At 37.4% G+C, this 22332-nt stretch overlaps 1 protein-coding gene across 4 annotated transcripts in view; it reads left to right on the top strand.

Moving 5' to 3' along the window:
• Positions 1 to 1256: 1256 nt before the first annotated feature.
• Positions 1257 to 22332, top strand: part of NPTN (neuroplastin) — a 66988-nt gene continuing 45912 nt past the window's right edge. For 2 of the 4 annotated variants that reach the window (XM_067029334.1, XM_067029335.1), the window contains exon 1: positions 1258 to 1561. In XM_067029334.1, coding sequence (XP_066885435.1) covers positions 1471 to 1561 — 91 coding nt within the window. In that variant the 5' untranslated portion in view covers positions 1258 to 1470. Of the gene's footprint in view, positions 1562 to 22332 lie in introns of all 4 variants that reach the window. The other 2 variants (XR_010839707.1, XM_059057549.2) reach the window with 2 other exon arrangements.

Raw genomic sequence — 22332 nt, 5'->3', positions numbered from 1 at the left:
TCTTTAAGGATATAGTTTCATTTCAATCAACAACATGCCATAGCTGTAGCTTGCTAGAAAGCTCAGTCTGGAACCATCAGCTATATGGTTCATGTTGAAAGCTTGAGTCCACTTTGGCTTGAGAGTGTGAGGGTCACGGTGAATGCTCCTTCTTCTAGGTTCTTCAAGTTTTCTCTTCGAATTGAGTCAGGTCACCAGGACTGCTTACTTGATTCCTCTCAGTTTCACTCCACAGACACTCCCCAAGATGTCTGTTCTGAGTCAGGGATGAGCTAAGCCACAGAAATCCTTTGCCAACCAAGGATTGACGGCGCCCAGGGTAGTACCAAAAATACCCTGAAAAAGGGCATTTCCCAAACTTCCATGCAAACAGTTGTGACCACATTGCCAGAGCACTCAGCTGGCTCCTTTCCTATGGGTCGTTTTGCTATGCAATCATTTGTCCTCTTCCTCCCTCCTCTGATAAACTAGCCTGTGAACTTCGTGAGAGTGGGGACTACTTTTTCATGCAGGTTTCACATCGGATGTGAAAACCTGGTACAGAGTAGGTACTCAACGAAAGTTCGCTGCACAAAAATGCTTCTGAAGATTCTTGATATAATACAAGATTACTTCCTTGTAGAATTTGGTGCCTAAATTGTCTAACTAACAATTAGTCTAGTTGAACTTCAGGCCTGAGATTCTAAGTAGCTAAAATAAGGCCAAAATGGGGGAGGGGGAATAGAAGGGCGAGGAAAAGGAGGACGTTCCACGCTGAGGGAGCAGATGTAGAGGCAGTAAAGCACAAGGTAATACCAGGCACGGGGAGTGCATCATTTACCCTAGGAGGTTAATACACGGGGTTAAAATGGGAGGCTGAAGCCAGATGCCAGTAGAGGGTCTAAGGTCAAAGTCCAGAAGGAAGAAACAGCAGGACTTTGATAGGGAACAATGAGAGGAAGGCTTAAAAGAGTCGGCGTTGCATTAAATTTTGCAGCCAAGGGCTCCAACAACTGAAAGGCAGGATGGGCGGAGAAATATAGTCCCAAAGCTTCCTCTTATTTATGTCCCCTCCCCGCATTCACAGAGGAATTAGCAGAATGCAGACTTCTCCCTTCCCCAGGGCCGAAAAGAGGAGCTCCGCCTCTCCCCGTCACGTGGCCCTGACACGTGACCTATCTAGCGCTAGGCCAATCAGCCTCTGCAGGCGCGGGAACGCGGAGTCCGAGGGGCAGGAGGATCGATTGAGACCGCCTCTTCTCGCGAGCCTTGACGCCGTTGCTCCTCAGCCGCCCACGGCCGGGAGCGAAGGTCTCGCGAGGCTTGGGCGCTGCGGCGGTAGGAGGAGGACGGGGAAGGACGGAGCCGAGCCACGGCTGCCTCCCTCGCTCTCTCCCTCGCGCGCTCGCCCGCCCCCTCCCTCCCTCCCCTCCCTTCCCCGGCCCCGGCTCCGGCCTCGGCCCGTTCGCTGTTCGGTCTTCTGCAGGGAGAATGTCGGGCTCGTCGCTCCCCAGCGCCCTGGCCCTCTCTCTGTTGCTGGTCTCTGGCTCCCTCCTCCCAGGGCCAGGCGCCGCTCAGAACGGTAAGCGGGGCGCCGGGGGCGGGCCGGGCGGGGGCTGAGGGAAGTTGGCGGCCGGAGAGGGCCGTTCGGGGCCCGAGGAGGTGGTGGAGCCAGGGGAAGGGGAGCTGGCGGTCGGAGTCTGGGGGTCTGTGGGCCCGAGAGGAGCAGATGCCGGTCGGGAGTTCGAAGAGGCGCGGGTGTGAGGACCGGAGGCACCTATCCGAGAGGTGGGGGCGTCCGGTAAGAGCCTGAGGTGTTGTTGACTTAGAGACTCCACGTCGTGGGGCTTGTCGCTCCGAGTCGGGAAGGGGACCCCGAGGAAGCCGACGTGAGGAGCTGGCGTAGCGGGGGCGGCGAGGAGGGGGCGCAGCGTTTAAGGGCCGCACGAGACAGGCATTTGTGTTTAAGGTGACGGAGAGTGGTGTCAGGCTCCCCAAGAGAACACTGGGGTCACTGGGGTCGTCCAGGGTTCTCGTGGGGCCCCGTAAGACTGGTGATATCCTTAAAAAATAAGAGAGACGTGGGGGGAAGGGAGTACTGAAGAATATTGAGCAGAGTACTAGAGCCTTAAGGAGGGGGTAAAGAATCAGGGAGCCTTGGCTGTGGAGGTGGAGGGAAGGTGGGTGGAAAGCCAAGATAGTGGGTTGACTGCAGTAGGGGATCTGGAAAGAGGAGCAGCAGTGGCTCTAAACGAGATGGGGAAAGAGAACTGGGTTTACTAAGGAGGGTGGAGTGTTGGGCGTTCTAGGGTAGTGGTTGGGAGAGCAAAAAGGAGTTTCTAAATAAGGAGAGGAAAAAGGAGCAGAGGATGGGGAGAAAGAGTTGAAACTGAGGTAGGGGGAATTATTTATTATAGAAATAAGGGTTTCTGGCTATAGAGATGGCGGTGGGGGAAGACAGAAAATAAGGGAAGGGAGTAAAATGCAGGAAGCCGGGGGTGTAATGTTGGTTTGCAGTGTGGAGGATATATTAGGGAAGGGAGGAGCTGAGTTTTGGCAAGTGCTGTTTGATATTGGTTGGGGCCTTTGGGAAGGCAGGGACACACAGCTGAAACTGCAGTGGTGGGATTGAGAGCAGTCACTGGAGAGAGAGAGAGAGAGAGAGAGAGAGAGGAAGTGGGTTTTTAAGATCGAAAAGTTTCAAGACAGAAGGGACATTATTTCTGAGGAACATAAAAGTAGTCCCTGGGATGTGTGCATGGTACAGTGGAAAGGAGAGAATTGGGTTTTGAACTGAAGCTCTTTAGAGAAGATGGAGAAATGGTGGGGAAGCATGGTGACGGGGAATCTAGACAAAAAAGATTCCGATTTTTAAAGGTATGTGTTACAATTCAGCTGCTGAATTGATCTTTCAGAGATGAGATTAGAAGTATTGTGAACCCATTTCTGCTCTTGTGGAAACAACCTTTAAGAGGTTTAAAAAATATTTTTATAGGAAAAAATTTATGAAGGTGAACTCATACATGACTGTATTGAAGAGTGAACTATACTTTTGTTAATTCTTCGGTGTTTCTTTGTTGTTATGCTAGAACAATTTAAAATTACTCTTCGAATAGCTGAAATTAAAATGGCTTTCATTTAAAAAAGCGAATGGAGTTAAGCATTCTAAGGAGAATCTAGGCTTAAAATGTTGAAGATTACAGTGAAAATATATCAGTAAAGATGGAAAAAGCATCAGTTAAATATAAGTGTTTGTCATACCAAATTGTATAAATAAAATCTTATGTATGCTTTATGGCCTTGAATTATCACTGCAGGGGTCAGGAAGGAAACATTTTTCTGTCTCTAGCATTGAATATATGAAGCATAATGGGTATTTTCCCTATTTTCCTCCAAAGCATGAGGCCACTAAGGAAGGCAAGGCAGAGTTAGTTTGATGTGTCTTATCAGTTTTTAGTCTGTGTTAACAATATGACTTAAGCCTAATAATTTCACATATTCAATTTGTGTAAAAAGCAAGGTTTCATTTGGCACAGTAGGTGAGAGATTTTTTATCTTAACATGTTCAATCTCTGTGCTGGCGTAGCTTCTTCAAAAATTTATAAAACGGTGAAATTGTAGTTTCTTAGCAACTAAAGCAAGGTTTTTGGATGGGCCTACAAAGACTTATCTGGCTATTCTCAGTGATATGTGTTCTAAATACAGCATAGTGCAGCCTTTTCCTTGAAATGAGCTTGAATTCAGTCACATGACATGACTGGTGAAGTGAAGCTGAGCTTGTAGTTGACCCAAATGAATGTAAATTTAATTCAAGGAAGAAGTGGCTGTTTTTTTGAGTTTTAGTCCATGTAGGTAAGGATGCCATTTTATAGCTTTCTATAGCATGTCTGTAAGATTAAAGCTTTCAATTGGTAATAGCTCTACAATCATCTGACCTCATGTCATGGAGTTTGTATTTTCTTATAGTGTTTTTCAGAAATGGATACTATGCTCTGGATGATCTTGAAAAGTTGGATTATCTATTTAAAATGATGACTTTTTAAAAAACGTCCCCAAACCGAAGTATTTCTGGATTGAGTATGTGGTAGTTTAGACTGAGTATAGATGTTTTTTGTTATTCCTAAAATGAAGAATTTGGACTAGATGACTCTCAAGGTCTCTTCTAGCTGTGACCCATTACCATAGGGATTCAGGGTTTTTCATTCAGATAGAATTTGTTTCCCATCCAAATAGTTAGACTTGTAGGACCATAGTTTCAAGTAAAATCCTATTTAACGTGTCATTTTTAAAGGAAGAAACCTGTCCTAAAATATAACCTTCCTGGTAAGACTTTGAAAGCTTTAGAGTGAAATTAAAATTGAATAAGTTTAAACCAGACAGTGTTATATGGTGATCAAGAGCACAGACTTTGGATCCTGATAGACCTGGGTTTGAGTCCCATCTCTTGGTAGCTGAGTGACCTTGAGTAAAATGCTTAATACTTCCAAGTCTCAGTTTTATCATCTGTAAAATGGGGTTTATAATAATGTCAATCCCCCAGGGATGATGTGAGAATTAAATGAGGCAATGACCATAAAGCGCTTAGGTTTCTGCCTGGCATATAGTGAGTCTCAGTAGGGAGTAAATTTTTACTATATGTAACACTTGTTACTATATGTAACATATGCTACATTACTATATGTAGCATAACAATACTATATGTACTAAATGTTTGCTTACTATAGTAGTAAATGTTATCTATTACTATTATTATCCTTTAAAAATACCATTATTAATTATTTTTCTTCATGTATATATCAAGCATTTAATTGTTAATGCTGCTCACTGTCATCTTGAAAAAGTTAAGTAGGCCATTTGAAGGCCCCAGCTTTGTGCTTTTTGCTTATGTAACTTTTTTATAAAAGTGACCAGCTGTGCTGCCTCTGCAATTGTAGATTCTGGTGAGGAAGTTCATACTTCCATTTCACTGTCTGGAAGATTTCATGGTTTTCTTTCTCCTTCAGTGAACTAATTATCTTTTCATGGCTAGGTAGCACCTTTTCATAGCATCTCATTGTTGTGAATAAGAGAAATAGATTGTTGTGCCTGGCATACAGTGAAGTGTTGGAGATGTTAACTGATGAATGAATGTGAATTGTAAAAATGTAATATATTCATACTGAAAATATAAAAATAGACAATTAACACTGTTTAAGGGGAGAAGATGAGTCGAATGATCTAAAATGAGTTTATTAATGATCTAAATTTTAAGAAACCATTTTGCTTGGGTGATACTAGATTGTTGTGAACATTGTGCTTTGTAACAGTGCCAGTATTTGCATTAGATGATTCATGAATCTTTATCTTTTCTGTCAAGTGCTGTTTGCTTCAGTGGTTTGGCAGTTTCTTTCCCAGAGTATGTTTTTAGACGATTGCTATTGATAGTGCATCCCTCCTTTGGGTGAACTAAAATGAGCAATGGAAGACGTGTTATCTGTAGCAACTGTGGCACAAACGACATGCCAAATATCAAGCAGCAAATCTTAACATAATTAGTCCAAATAAGATTTTAAATGACCAGAAGAAACTATTTGCCTTGGAATTTGTTAGCATTTCCTAAGGAGATCATAAGCCTCCAGACTCTCAGGCAGCTGACAACAGTGTCACTACTGATGTAATGAAGCACCCAGGCATGAGAAATTGGTCAGGGGACCAGGGTGGTTAAGGCCATGCTACAACATCAGGATCTGTTCCTGGGCTCTAGTCTTTGTTCTTCAAGATTCCTGGATCCAAATTAGAAAAAGATGCAGGTAGGTTTTTGTGTTGTCAGACACAACAGAGCTTAACGTGTTAGTATACCAAGGTTTAAAACAATAAAAGGCAATAAAAGCATTTATATATAAATGTACCCTACAGTCCAAACATTTACCATAAATTAAGATTGACATTTATTACAGGTCTGACTTTGTGTGAGTTATACAGATCCTCATGAAAAATTAGACTGTTTTGTCTTGAAGGAATCCTTTGATTTTTCTCATTAATACAGTTTTAATGTGAAACATTTTTTCCTCCAGTGGAGTATACCTTTAGACATTAATAAAAGACAAAATGTAATTGTATTGTCTTTATTTTTTAAATAAAAGTAAATATTTAACTGGGCCTGCAGAGATGACCAGATATGACTAGAAAAGTGCTCTGTCAATTTGGACATTGTTTTTCATTTATTTAGTTTGAGCTACTTTTTTTTTTTTTTTTTTGCGGTACGCGGGCCTCTCACTGTTGTGGCCTCTCCCGTTGCGGAGCACAGGCTCCGAACGCGCAGGCTCAGCGGCCATGGCTCAGGGGCCCAGCCACTCCGTGGCATGTGGGATCTTCCCGGACCGGGGCACGAACCCGTGTCCCCTGCATCGGCAGGCGGACTCTCAACCACTGCGCCACCAGGAAAGCCCCCTGAGCTACTTTTTCAAAGTAAGATGTTTCATATTTAAAATCTGAAATTTTGCTGGGTCTATGTAAAGGTGTTTTTTCAAGATAATTTGGGAAGGAGATAAGGTGTTAATATCTATACAAATGAAGCATGTAGGAAAATATTAATGAATGAGACTGTTCTGGATATCACACAGGAGATGTTCAATAAAAGCTTGAATAAAATGCAAAGAAATTTTGGAAGAAGTGAATTGTGTGAAAAAATTTCTGAGGCAGTCTATTCAGTTTGTTTACAGTGAGCACAGTCTGGACAGGATCAGAAGTAGAGAATGAAGTTATAAGAGAAAAGACAGAAGAAAGGCTATAGTAATAGTACAAGGAGAAAAACAGGAAGCAAGAATGAGGAATGAATCTTCCTTTGACAAGCATCTGGAAAAATAGAATCTGTTAGAAAGAATAAATAGACCAGGGTCCTCTAAAGTATATCCAAACATCAAAATTAAAATATGTAATGATGCAAAATCACTGCCTGTGAACAGTTGGCCTTGCTTTCAGTGTTCCTCTTTAAACAAAACACTATCATTTTACATGAATTTTTATAAATGCCATTGATGATATGGAGCTTAATTTTAAGCACCTTAGATAATGCATTTTTAAATTGTGAGGTTCTTGTGGATTTTTTTCCCCCCGGAATTCCTAATTTTAGTTGGTAAAAATGAGCTTCGTGAAAGCAGGAAACTTCTCCAGTAAAACTAGTTGAATATAAACTGGTGAATTTTATAGGCTTATATATATAGAAGTAAACTTCTCACTGAATTTAAAGTAAAATACTGTACTGATCCTATGTAAAAACATTATTCCAAGGGTATTGATGTTTACATTTAAAAATTGAATACACAAGTAAATTGTATGTTTTTCAGGTTTATTCAAGAGTCAGGATTTGTACAATTCCAGTTTACTATGTTGTCTAAAATTGAAAGTAGGCCTAATTTTTTTGTTGTTGTTGCTTGCTTTTATGTATATTAAAAAATAGACATTTATTAATCAAACTTAATTAACGAGGTTACTTTTTCATTATTGTTGAGAACTTTTAATTGGTCTGTGTGGAAATGGGGGTTTACTAAATACTTAAAGAATTCCCCTAGGTAGCTACATTTATTTGCTCAGTGGTAGATTTATTTGGTGTTCCTCACACATCTGCTGTTTGTTTTGTTTTGTTTCTTGTTTTAATTGTGTTTCAAATTTAAAAAACCTAGTCTTATCTCTTCATTAAAGCTGTGGCCTGCTTTGATGGAAACATTGTACTGAAAAGTACTGAATGGTATTCTTTTGCATTTCTGGAAACAGTTATGGAATGTTTTAAGACTAACCTTCTTTCTAAATAATCTTATTTACTGCAACCTTATGGTATGCTTTATGGTTTTTTTCCAGAAGTATGTCAATTTGGATATGCTTTGCTTCCTTTTGCTTTGTCTTGATTTATATCATTGTTACACCCAAGTATTGCTTCAAATTGACTAGACAGTGAAATATAATGAGATGATTTGAGATCACTCTGAAGGTGTCAGGATTCTGTATATTATGTAAGGCTCTATTATTAGAAAATATAAAGTTCCAAATTGCACCCATAGTTTTAATCCTTTCCAAATGTATACTCACATTCTAAAAGTGATTAAGTATAAAATACAAGACAAAATGTCAAGTCCTTTCTGACAGAATACTAACAAGGCAAAATGTTCCATATGCAGTAAGATACATTTAAAAAAGTGAGAGTGTGCTTGCATATATAAATTATGTCATCGATTTTTCTTTTCTTCCTGATGATAGTATTTGTAAACCACTAGACTACATGATGTGTAAATTCCCTCCAGTTCTAAAATTACACAGTGCTGTGGACCTTACAGTTTAGGTACTGCTTCTAATGGTTAAAAGGCCTAGAGAGAGAATAGTTTGTTTTAATAAATTTTTTGAAACTAACTTTTTGGAATTAAGGAAAATTGACTTTGAGACCATGCACTGTTTTGAATCCAACTGCCTGTAAACCTACTTCAGACAACACTTGTAGTTCATGTTTCAAAGAAGGCAGAATGGTGTCTGTTATAGAGATCGCATATTAAGCTTGCTAGGAAAATTGCCAGTGTGAATTAAACAATTCAGAAATGAAAATCACTGCCAGGTAGGTAGATATTTTGTGTTCTCTTTGTTGGTTGAAAAGTAGTTGAGTGTTGAAGAGGCAGTGAAGCACACTTAACTAATTGTATTTTATGTTATCCTTTGAGGAGTTTTGCTTTCTGTTTATGAATTAATTTCTCCTGTCCCTATGCATTTGTTAAAGACCTATAAACCTGTCCATTATAGTTGAACAGGGCAGCCCAAGTGTTACCTGAATTACAATCTGAGCAAGTTTGTAGATTGATATTCCTTAGAAACAGAGTGTCAAAATCTCAGTTTATAAATTTATTCGTTATACTACCTTATTGGGTAGGTTCATTTCCTATTTTTTCTGTTTTACATTTTGTTAGAATTTCAAACATTAGCAAGTAGCATGAATAATGTAATAAACTCCCATATAATCATCATGTAGTGTCAACAGTTATTAGCCACATCCTTGCTGCGTATTAATTTAAAAATAACCTGAAAAATTAACATTACAAACTAAAATTTTCTAGGTGCTAAAATGTAGTTAGTTAGGGATTAACTTACATTAGTAAAATAGAAATAATTTGGTTCATATGTAATTATGTTGTAATGACTGTAAAAATATAAAAGCCTTTTAGCAAAAGTCTTTCAAACTTTTGTCTTGACCCAGATAAAGAAATAGACTATGTGACTAAGTATATGCAGAAATATGTAACGTTTTGTGAAATAATATCTTTCCTTATTCTGTAATGTATTTGAAGGAAACCATTGTGACCTTCTAAATTGATTTCGTAATTCATTAACAGGCTATGAGACTCATGTTTGAAAAACAGCATTTTCAAGTATGGAGTAGTTTTGTTTTATTTTTATATACTATGTAGTCTGAAGTAATATGATGATTTTTTGTAAACATAAGGACTTTCATGAGGCATTTATCAGTAATATCAACATGTACTGTTATTAGTCATCATTAGTAAAGAAAATATAGCCTTGTTTAATTAATGTTACCCATTACTTATATAATATTGATTCCCCCTCTCCATTTGAATTTCAGAAAAAGGGAAAGCTACAAAAATTTGAATATCATAAGCAAAGCACAAGTTTCCCAGTATGTTTAGTTGTCCTTTCTTTTAAATCAGCGCATATAGTCATTATTCCCTACCTTTGAGTTATTGCTTGAGTACAGGACTGGGAGCACTACAATTTATTCTGAGCTGAATGCTTACTCTGATGCACATTTCTGGTGAGTACAGAATGACTTGAACACTGGCCAAGGGAAGAGATGGAAAGCAGAACCATCACTGAAGAGTCATTTGCCTTTCCTGTTTAAGATCCTAGCGTAGCAAGTTTATTTTCTTATTTTTAGACATTGCTTCTTGAAGGAAAAAAAAGGCAAGATGTCCTGTACTGTGTTGGCAACTATCTGTGAAATAATTTTTAATCCATAGATTGAATGAGTATGTTAAATTTAATTTAGGATTTTTTGATTATACAAGTTTAACAGGTTGGAAACCATTGTGGAGCACCTGGAAAAAATAGCTAAGCAGCTCCAGCATGGAAATATCGTTTATGCTGAATCTCAAATAATTCATCAAGGAAGATGAAATAAATGGCCTTAATGCAAACCAGGAAGCTGGAAAAGAGCAAGTACAAAGAGGTTTCAAATAACTTGCAGTGAACTGTCATTGAATTACCCTTAGACAAAGATAGTGATCACATATCAAAATTATGGTTTCTATTTTCTTACTAGGATTGAACTCCAAGTAATTACGGACACTTTCCAACCACATTTAGGAAAAGATGCAGATAGTTCTACATTGATGGTAGCATGAGACTTAGGAGAAAAGCCTGAAGGAGCTAAAATTAGGAAAAGGGAGCACTAGGGGGATGTGATTATCTATTAATACCTTCAAGGTAGCAGTGTAAATGAAGTAAGGGAATTAGGCAGTCTCCAAAGATGGATGGGCTGTATCAAAGAGCAGTGACCTAGACCACTGGGAAGAAAAGCATAGGTTTAGTATTTAAAAGGTGATTTAAATGAAACTAGCAGAAGAATAGAGTTATTTGCAGTCACTCATAGTTAGAGCCATTATAAGTAGGGCAAAGAGCTGGTTGACAGGGACCTCGTAAAACAAGAGAGTATCTCTTTCTGTTATATCTATTACTTGTTTAGGAGCTCAAGAGGAGAAGATAACCTTTATGGGAGTGAACAGGAAATGAGATGGGCTTTCCAGAAGTGGTTTTTTTTTTTTTTGGCTACGCCACTCAGCTTGTGGGATCTTAGTTACCTGACCAGGGATTGAACCCATGCCTTCAGCAGTGAAAGCGCAGAGTCCTAACCACTGGACTGCCAGGGAATTCCCTTTCCAGAAGTTTTTAATGGTCAGAAATTAGTTTGTTTCTAACTCTAAATTTCTATGATTATGAATTCAAGAAAAATGGTAGATTAACTTTGGAATCCATTAAAGTAGCTTTTAAGACCTGCCTGTAAACAGGATTCTGTTTATTGTAACCTTCATAAGCAACTTTTTTGCTTAGTTATCAAAAATCTACACTGAAATTTTTCCAATCTCTGTTTCACACACAGAAGCATAAGCTTTGTAAGAGTTCATTCACTAGACTGGATGGAACCTCGTAAAAGTTTAACCTTTGGCTCTTAGAAATTAGACTTTTCTTTTGTGTGGTAAATTTTTGCTATTAAGAAAGGCTTATCATCAGGAAATGAGCACTTCCAGACTAACTCTTAAGGCTTCTCAGTCAAAATACTGCTGTGACAGAAGCCCCAGCCTGTTTTATGAGTGGAGCTGGTGCTGCGATACTTTAGTGGAGGTGGGAGCTCACTTTAATTAGCTCGAAGACTGTAGGGTTCCTAGGTAAAATGCAGGACACCCAGATATATTTGAATTTCAGATAAACAACTACGAATTTTTATTTCGTACATCTGGTGATCCTAGAAGAATGTCTTTTTTGCTGTTTTGATCTTCCATTTAGAACTTAACAGAGTCTTGTAATTTGGTGAGTTTTTGTGTATTAAAAGAAACCTTTAAAAAGTAGGTTTAATATGAGCAAAATCATGTTACATTGCAAATTTTGTATGAGTAAGTAGTTTAGGGGAGTATAAATTTATTCTGGTTACATCACATTTCTATATGTTTTTTTTTCAATTCTGCTACCTTACATTTGACAGAGTCAGTTTTTCATTTATTCTCTAAAAATTAAAGCTATTTTCAAGAAGGGTGTGAGGAGAGGGCCTCAGGCTGGATTTTTTTTTTTTTTTTTTTTTTTTAGCAGTTCCCCTTTTCTCTCTTTACCTAAAATATTTTAAAATTTAGGGCACTATTGCCTGAGGGTATATGATAGAGATATTTCTGAGGCTATTGGTTCAAGGATTGTCCTTTTTCAGTTTTTGCTTAGGGGCTTGGAACATATTTGCATTTTTGTCTTGAAAGAAGAAAACGAATGAATGAAGATGTGACTGACCACACCCTTTTCTTCCTAGTGGGTTCAGAATAGTTTTAACTTGCTTAATTATAACCACCTGATTTAGAGAGTCAGGGAAAGTGAATGAGGGGTGTAATTTCTTTATTGTTAAATTTCAGTACTAAGAAAAAAATCATGGTTTCATTAGATTTATTGTAAGGTCTTTATTCAGAGGTATGTCACTGTGTCAGTCATGCACTATAAGAGATCTACCTTCTTTTCTTTTGGTGTGGACTGGTGTGAGGTGGCTATAAGAATAATAAGAATTGAACAGTGTAATAGGCTTCAGGGTCGATGATATTAAGTAACATAAAGCATAACAATAACTATACTTAAACATTTATTTGAAATATATTTAAGGCAGTTTTAAGAAGTATTAAAAATAACTCATGGTTTTGATGAAACTAGAAAATTAGTATAGTTTAAATTTGATGCCTAAACTGAGTTGGAGACAATAGTACTGGATAAGTAAATTGATACAGTCTGTCACCCTTGTAAAATGTAAATAAAAACTATGTTCAAAAGGTTGTTTTGTGGGGCAATGTAGTTGCATGGAAAGAGTGCTGGATTTGTCAGTAGCCTTGAATTCTATTTCAGTTCCCATGGTTTCTATTTTTTAAATTAGTATAATACTTAATCTGTAGGGTTTTTATGAGATTAGATGATAATGTATGGAAAGTGCTTTATAAACTGCTTTACTGTAGAGTGGCATGTATGTATAGCTTTGAATTATAGGGCCTGGTACTTAAAAAGTGTTTACTTTTAATAGGTTAACTACAACTCTGGTAGTTCATAGGAAAGTGAAGAGGAAAATAAAGTTCTAGTGAGAAGGGCCAGATTATTTCAGGGTTGGTTTTATGACTATATCATATCATAACATGTGCATTTTAGATGGTTGTTACCAGACTAGCCTTTTCACTGAATTATCTCCCTCTGCTAGGGAAGGTCAATATTGAATTTTTTATAATCTTTGTTACGTACCTCCCAGTACTGTTCTCAAGTTAAACCTAGTTACAGGGACACCGTGTTACCCTTCATCCTCCTTCTCTCCCTCCCCCAGGTATGTGACAGAAAGCAATGTCAGGTATCTTTCTTGTATCCTCTCTTTATAACACATTTTTGTAACTCGCCTTTGCTGTCCTGAAGTGAAATTCATAGGTGTTTTAACCTACATATACACTATTAAGAAAATATATATATATAATCCCTTGAATGTAATATAAAGGAGAAAATAACTTGGTAAAATATTTATTCAGTAGTTCAGTCTAAATGCGCAGGCATGACATCACAGGAAGACAGTGAAGTGTAGTCTGCTGTTTTTGTCCATATGTAGAAAAACCAGGAATGTGACAGCTACAAGTGCAGGCTTAGTTGTGCTGTAATAGTGACTCAGATATCACAGGTGGCATTGCTATTGATAATGTGATTTTCTCAGAAGGTGAACAACTCTTGGTAAAGTTCCAAATGAAGCAAAAGTACAATCTATCCTCACTTTACATAGTAACTGCATTCCTGGAAAGTTGAATGATGATTAAAACCATGCAAGAATACTTTGTGGTGTATTTAAAACAGTTAGGTTCTAGGCTCAGACCAAGTTTTCATCTTGAATGTCGTTTGAAAGTTGTGTAGGAAGAGGGACAATTCTTTGTTGTGCAAGACTTTTCCTACTTTTGGGGATAGTGAAGATCCCTGGTCCCAGCCCACTAAAGGCTGGTAATACTATCCCAATCATTGTGTTAACCAAAAATATACCCACAAATTTTCAGAATGCTCCATAAAAGTCAGAGCAGCCCCTGTTGAGAATATCTCCATTTTGTGTCTGCACTTGTAAGTATCCTCTGATAAAGGATTACAGCACCTAATTCCCGGGACAACCCCTGGTCAAAGCCACACCTCTTCTAGGAATGGACAGGCAAGGAGAGCAGCTGTTCACTTGTTTTTATTCTTTTTGTTGACATGCATTAAAGCAGGGATTGTAAACTCGTTTACCATAGGAGCTAGGCAAGTACCTTTTGCTAAAGTGGAGAATATAATACATGCTTTGACTGAAAACACTGGAAGCTGGGCTTTTAAAAATACTGTGCTGGTCAAATAAAACTGTCAGTGGGCCTGCATTTTGTGTCCTCTTCACCAAAGAATTATGATATGGATTTTGAAGCCTAAGAGATTGGATTGGAGTCTTGATTTTTGCCAAGCCTCTTACTCTGTTTCCTCATCTGTTTATTTGGAATAATACACACCTTCACAGGTTAGAATGAGATTACATGCATAAATGAGCTAGCATGATAGCTGACAAGATGCATGTTTGATAAGATCTTCTCTCTGCCACTAATATCCTTTCAGTTATCTTGGTTTACTTTTTAATCTGTTTGAAAGCCAGCTATGCTTTATAGTGAAATGGTTATGAAATTTGAAATCTCTAATATGGGGGATATTAGTTGCTTAATTCTAACAGAAACAAGGAAGTAGTTAAAATGAAATTTTTAGGTTAACACACAACCTACCTACTACTTAAGGTATTTGGAGCCTGATCATTTTAAGCTATTTGGAGCCTGATGCTTGTAACACTAAACGTACAGATTCCAAACTATTTCAGTAGAATAGCCTCCTTAGTCTTTGAGGTTAGCTTTCAATCTTAGCAGAGCAATGATCTTTATTTAGCATATATATTTATTTTTGAAGTAACGTTGGAGCAGGTAATTTTGCTAGTACTGCAGTACTTTATTGCACCGTCAAAATTAGATTATGCTATAGAAGTGACATATTTTTATAGTTGTTAAATTTGAGTTAGAAATTTAGCAACATGATTTTTACTAGGAAACTCTGGTGTATGATTTTCTTTCAATTGCCCAGTGAGTGTCTTGAAAGCTTTACATTTTCTTGGTTCGTGTAAAATGTTTTAGAGGCATATACATCTTGTTGTACATCTTGTTTTCATACTTTAGCAGCAGAAACTGTTTTTTTTTTTTTCTTTTGCGGTACGCAGGCCTCTCACTGTTGTGGCCTCTCCCGTTCCGGACGCACAGGCTCAGCGGCCCTGGCTCACGGGCCCAGCGGCTCCGCCGCACGTGGGATCCTCCTGGGACTGGGCATGACCCGCATCCCTTGCGGCAGGCTGACTCTCAACCACTGCGCCACCAGGGAAGCCCAGAAACTTTTTTTAACTTTCATTTTTCTTTAGTAATTAACACAATTGATCTAAATGGTTAAAGCAGTACCTGCGCTTTATTTCTTTGTTCCTATCCTCAGATGCTGTTGTTCATCTTTGTTTTCCTCCACAATATGATTTTGAGCCCTATGTTTTAGTGATATGTATATATTATTTTTGTAAGGTCTAACCCCCACCCCCAGTTTCTCCTATCTCAACTTTAGTGTCTTCTTACCCATATCTACTTGGTCCTGTCCTTTCTGGTATCTTCAATTGTTTCTAGATAAACATTGGCACTTTTAAATTCTCTGTCCTGTTTTATTTGAATCCTTTTGAGGGGCAGAGAGGTAGCAAATTCTATTATACTTCTAATAGACAAAATTTAGCTTAATTGACTGATATTTTTGAGTTCGTGTGTTTGCATATTGTGACTTCTGGGTATTTTTGCTTTTCCTAGTAGCTGTTTAATGGTTTTCTTTATGTGGAGATTTTTCTTACATGCTTTTAAAATCTTTTAATCCCCACAGGGTCATAATGTCCATATTTCTCAGAAACAGCTTAGCCAGCCTTCGAGGCCTAGTTACAAAGGAAGTTAATTCCTGAAGGAACTGAGGACATCAAGGCAGAAGGAGTTCCAGGCAGGCAGCTAGTAATGAATATTGATTGTGAACTGTGAGGTACTTGGTGTGGGCTGCTAAATTTTAGTGCTTTAGAGGTAACCCTGCAAGGCTACCTCTTACTGTGGAGTACACCTGAAACATTCTGAAATGTATGCCCATGGAGCATATAATTTGCTACTCCGTGGCAGGTAGACATTAAAATTCACTTATGAGGTGGGGGTAGTGTTAGGGGTAATCAGATTTTACAGCTGTAGGATGAAAGGGCAAACTTTGATAAGCATTAAAGAAAAAAAACCCCATTAGAGTATACAGAGTAGTAGTTCTTAACTCTAGGAACAGCATTAAGCTATAGTGAAAACTGCTCAGAAATAGCCAGAAGTACGAGCTTGTTGGCATTTGTATTTCAGTAACAGGTATGTGTATTTTACCAGCTATTTAAAGTCAGAATGGGAAATAATTTGAGTGGAATTTGTTTTTAGTAGTGTCTTAAGAGTGTCACCTTACTATTCTGCAACACTATCCATTTGTCACTGAAAAAGCTCAAGAATTGTATCGTCTTAAACTCTCAAAATACACCATTGGAAAAACTTGACAGGCCCAGTAGTACCAGGTGAGCCTGAGGTAACCAGATACATAAGCTTGTCAGCTGTCTCTGCCTAGAATTTAATGAAGTTTTCATCAGGTTGAACTTTCAAAGAATAAATATAGCTAACTACAGGAGGCAATATTAGCAGGCAGAGGGGATGACTCTTCCTACCTTGGATAGTGATTAAACAACATTTTGACATGGAATTATTTAATTTAAAATTTTGAAGAAGAAGGAAAGTTATTAGATTTTTAAAAATTAGGAAAGGACTTGCTTAACATGATAATTTCGAATTATACTTAGGTGTTTTAAGTAAAATATTAAAGTTCCCCCTTTTACCCTTCGATTCCCACTCCTCAGGAATAAGCACTGTCAGTAGTTGTGTATCTTTTCAAAGCTTGTTCTTTGTAGATATGTCATTTACAGACTGTAATGCTCTAATAGAATTAATTATGTTATAATTCATCGTGATATTTATACCCTTCATTTTTGAGTATAGTAATTGGAGTGACAGATATTTTCATTTATGTAAGTGTATGGAGCCTCTAGGATACATCTGTTGTTACTGTCACTGAAGGGAATTATGTTGATGACTGAATTCTTGATATAGAAATTGGCACACTGAGAGGACCTTTCTCATTCCAAACAGGGAAAAGCTTCATTAAATGGAAAAAGAACAATATATTGCTGTACTTTTATCCTCAGTCGTATTTTTTTGGTGAAAATCTTAAATGTTCATACATTTACTATTTAGCCATGGAAATAATTCCTGGGACCACTCCACTAATTTTTTTTTTTTTTTGCGGTACGCGGGCCTCTCACTGTTGTGGCCTCTCCCGTTGCGGAGCACAGGTGCCAGACGCGCAGGCTCAGCGGTCAGGGCTCATGGGCCCAGCCACTCCGCAGCATGTGGGATCTTCCTGGACCGGGGCATGAACCCGTGTCCCCTGCGTCGGCAGGCGGACTCTCAACCACTGTGCCACCAGGGAAGTCCCACTCCACTAATTTTAATGGAAGCATTCTGTATACAATTTTGCTATCCGTTTTCAAGAGAAGTAGCAATAATTTTTGCTGGTGTTTGGGGCAGTAGGTAAGTAATATAACCTGATCCTCCACCTCATTGTGAAGGTGGAGGTACTACCTAATTGTGGAGTTAGGAGATAATGAAGACCTGAAACAAGATAAGTGTACAAATGAGAAGTAATTATGAAAGAAGAGAATAGATTTAGATTGTTGACTGAACATTGGGATTTTCTGAGGAATTGAGGAAGGAACAGATTTTAGTAGATGGAACATTAGTGAACAGGAATCAGGAATTTTGGATTCTGGTGAGGGTTTGAAACTACATTACAGCCTCTTTGGACCATGGTATATCTAAGTGTTAGATTGGGGCAAGAATTAGATTTAAGAACTTTCAACCTATAGCAGTAGAAAGTTTCTTCTTTTTATTTAAAAAATAAGTCAGATCTTAATTTGTTAATTAGATAAATGTAGAGCTGTTTGGGGGAGAGGGAATCATCTAATTTTTCCAAAGAATCCTTAGCGCCTAAGGAGCAGGGTTTTAAAATTAATGAAATGGATGACCCCTTTGTAGACCTACTTCTGACGTTTTTGCACAAGGATGTTTTTGGTTCACAGTCTACTTGGGTAGTCTTGATATCTGCTCATTGAAAAAGATCTTGTGGATACTTTGCAAGGTAGATGATTAAAATATTTATACTAATACATGTGTCCCTGGTTTAAAATAAGACCAAAAGAAAGATGATCCCTTTAAGGCAGAATCTATCAAATAGCACAAAGATAATATCCTATGCAAAATGGACTTGGTAAACTAATTTTTATTGCAAGGTTTGTCAGCTTCTTTGTGAGAAAGAACTACCTGTCATTTATCCTGAGTTTTGAAATCCAGGAATATGCACTCGATAGGAGAAAACAGAGGTGTACTGAGACCCTGCTTGGAAAAGGATTGAAAGTACTATTATGTTTCATCGCTTGGTGGGAAGAAAATCTTAGGGATACTAACCACCTTGAAGATCTGCCAATAAGAACTGGAGATCTACTACTAAGTTCTAGTTTACTAGTTAGGAATGCCAGCTTAACACAGTAAGTCACAGTTAGTAATGTCAAATACTTTTTAAACTCACAGGCCCACATAGAAGTTCCATAGAGGTAAGTTAGATAATTGGGGATGGTGGTGTAGTGATAAAAACCTGAACTGGTAATGGTGATGAGAAAGAAGTATAATAGAACATGCTGTGTGACAGTCATTCTAAGATAAAATGTTTTTGAATTAAATAATGTATGTAAGATATTATTTAGTTCTAATTGTCCATAGTAAACAAAACATTGCTGTTAGTGAGGTAGTATAGTATAGTGTTTTGAGCTCTGGAATTATAACTGCCATGGTGTGCATCCTGCCTCTGCACATCTGTAGAATGACAGTACAACCTTAAGGGGTAGTGAATTAAATTATATAATATACTTTGCACTATGCCTGACATATATGAATGATCAATAAAGCTTAGCTGCTGTTATAATAATTTGGTTTCAGAGACGTTCAGTTATGTGTTCAGTAATCTTTTTGGAATGTTCTTTTTTAAAAAAAAAAAAAATAGAAAATGTCCTACTCCCTGCCCCTTCCCCACAGATGTTTTTCTTAAAGGTTATCTTTTCAAAGAAAGAGATTTCTAGGCTGTTTGTTTTTGATTCTAGGAGGTTTACAGGGAATCTGAACTTCCTTCTTTTTTAGAATTGATGATGGGTAGCATCATTACCTAATTTGAAAAAGAATGGGAAAGTTGCATTTTAACTGTAAAGTAAAATTTCAAATCAGAAACTTGTTTTACACTCAATTTTTATTTCTTTGCCTATTAGTATTAATGGATGATGCATAGCAAGAAAACAAACTGACATTAGGGATTTGATTTTTTTAATAAAAAGTAACTTCTACGAAATCGCTGGTAAATTCAAATATGCCATAGCCTAGTCTCCTAGAATTTATGATTCTCTTGATATTCAGAAAGATGGCTCTGATATGAAAAACTCCCCTAGTCAAAGAAAGATGGTTTTATTTATTGTACTGTTCATTAAAGTACTCATAATTACTAGTACATTTTAAGTTGTTAATAGGATGAAATTTAATGAAAGGGTTTTAAGCTTAACCCTTGGTTAATGAGAATTGTGTTTCTCAGCATTCTTTTAACAAATATTATTGAGTATAATATATATAGCAAGGAATTGTGGGGATACAAAATTAGAGACATATCCTGGTTTCTAGATGATTTATAATTTGTTAAAATATACTCTTTCTCACAAACACATTATTGCCTCATGTATCTTCATGGATTTATAGAATACTGTATTTCAATTAATTGAGCATTTATAATACATAGATTTATAGAATATTAGAGCTGAAAGGACCTTAGAAATCATCTGTTCCAATCTTCTAATTATACACACAAGGGAACTGAGGTTTCATATTTTAATATATATGTTATATAGAGTGTTACATATAACCCGTGTTATTAAATGGAACGATTTCTATACAATATTTCATTTAAAAAATTTTATTTATTTATTTATTTATTGCTATGTTGGGTCTTTGTTGTGGTGCGTGGGCTTCTCTTGTGGAGCATGGGCTCCAGGCGTGCGGGCTCTGTAGTTGTGGCTCGTGGGCTCTAGAGCGTAGGCTCAGTAGTTGTGGCACACAGGCTTAGTTGCTCTGTGTCATGTTGCATCTTCCTGGACCAGGGCTTGAACCCGTGTCTCCTGCATTGGCAGGCAGATTCTTAACCACTGCGCCACCAGGGAAGACCCTCTACACATTCTTATACTTTTTTAAAAGTCACAATTTAAATTGATATGCCTAGCATTTTATTACCATGCAGTTTGGCATTCATTTTTGAAACACTATCAGAGAGCACCTGATAAAACATTCTAGAGAGTCAGTCTTGGCCTATTCTCTAGCAGGTTTTATAATTTTGCTAGATATGATAATACTTTCAGACTACTAAGTAGAGAGCTACCTTTTTCAAATACTAGGGTTCATTGATCTTTGTATACTGTCTTTTGAAATCAAGGCAGTAGGGTTTGATTATATACTGCATACTTTACAGTAAGGCAAGAGATTCCGTTTAATGGGAAAATTATCTGAACCAAGGGTGGCATAGCTACTAAATAATGGTTGGAGAATGGGGTTGAGGATTTATCAGTTTTGATAGAGGGAAAAAAAAAAACACCTAAGGAATTTGGAGGTGCTTTTGTAGGACTAGATACATTTAAATTTTAGGCATAGCTATTTAACAATCAAAGGGGTTCTTAGAAAATTATTGCTCAACGTTCTTGGGAAAAATTTGTAAATCACAAATATACTGTGTTTAGAATTGGAAGTTAATTGGCCTAGAGTTTTACTCTGGGATAACTCCACTCTAATTGCTTGATCCTACACGACACAACCTCCAGGTTTCCCAAAGTAGGGTGATCATAATTCTGTTTGTGCCTATTGCAACAAAATTATTCATAACACCCCTTTCCTTCTTAAAAGTGTTCTCGTTTTGATGATAAATTATGTGGTTATTTTACCCATAAATGTAATATCTGCCCTCGAGTACTTAATGTGATGAACACATATGAAACTTCCTCCTGTACTGGGTAAGATTCTTTTCCTTAAGCTGGGAGATTTCTGTTCAGTGGAATTAGGAGGGCATTAGTAAAGATAGCCTACTGGAGATAGGGTGATCTCAAGGTTTAAGATGATTTATAGGCTAGAAAAGAGCCCTGTGTTTTCTGTGCTTGCATCAGAAACACAACATAGGTGGATGTTACTTAGCATGTCTGGGCAAAACCGAATTCTCATTGCTCAAAGGTAGTTGTGCACTTATGTATCATTAAAAATTTTATCTGCAATCAGATACACTCAATCCCAAGGGCAGATAAATCTCAGTACATAATTATAAGTATTTTCAGTTAGTATATTTAATTTTTTAAATAAACTTTATTTTTTAGAGTGCTTTTAGGTTTACAGCAAAATTGAGCAGAAAGTAGAGTTCCCATATATCCCCTGCCCACACACACACTTACAGCCTCCTCCACTAACACCATCCCTACCAGAGTGGTACATTAGTTACAGTTGATGAACCTACGTTGACACATCATTATCACCCAAAGTCCATAGTTTACGTTAGAGTTCATTCTTGGTGTTGTACCTTCTACAGGTTTTGACAAATGTATAATGCCATATATCCACCATTATTACTAGATAATAGTTTCACTGCCCTGAACATTCTTTGAGGTCCACCTGTTCATCCCACCTCCCCCTTAGCCCCTCGCAACCAGTGATCTTTTTGCTGTTTCCATAGTTTTGCCTTTCCCAGAATGTCATATAGTTGGAATCATATAGTATGTAGCCTTTTTTAGATTTGCTTTGTGCATTTAAGTTTCCTCCATGTCTTTCCCTGGCTTGATAGCCCATTTCTTTTTAGCACTGAATAATATTCCATTGTCTGGAAGTATATTTAATTTTAAAAAAGTGTTATTGATAGTCTGTTTCTAGATAGGCTTACTAAATTCCACAAGAAGGATCTTAGTTCTTTTTAACAACAGATTGAATGTATTATGTTAAATTCCCATTTATGGGTGGTGGTGGTGAAGTTGCTTATTGCTTTAAGAATTATTTGTCCAGTGGCTTCCTTTTTTCTCCTCTCCTGTTTAAATGTAAAATTTTCTTAATGTTACTAACCCCTTTGGAGAAGCAAGTGAAATTCCTGGAATGAACTATAATTTTATTAATTGTTGAGATTTGGGAGGAAGTACAGATCTCCATGAACAGTGTGTAGAACCAAACCTTCCTTGGACTCATATAAATAATTTTGCCATTATAACAATTTAAATAGTGGGAAAGTTGCAATTTCAACACATTGTTAATATGGTCCGTAGGTAAAGGAGTCATTTGTTTTCATAAGCCATTTTTTAAAAAT

This window comes from Kogia breviceps, chromosome 3 (genome assembly GCF_026419965.1).
Source record: "Kogia breviceps isolate mKogBre1 chromosome 3, mKogBre1 haplotype 1, whole genome shotgun sequence".
NCBI classification, from domain to species: domain Eukaryota; kingdom Metazoa; phylum Chordata; class Mammalia; order Artiodactyla; family Physeteridae; genus Kogia; species Kogia breviceps.
This window is presented reverse-complemented; position numbering and strand designations above follow the sequence as displayed.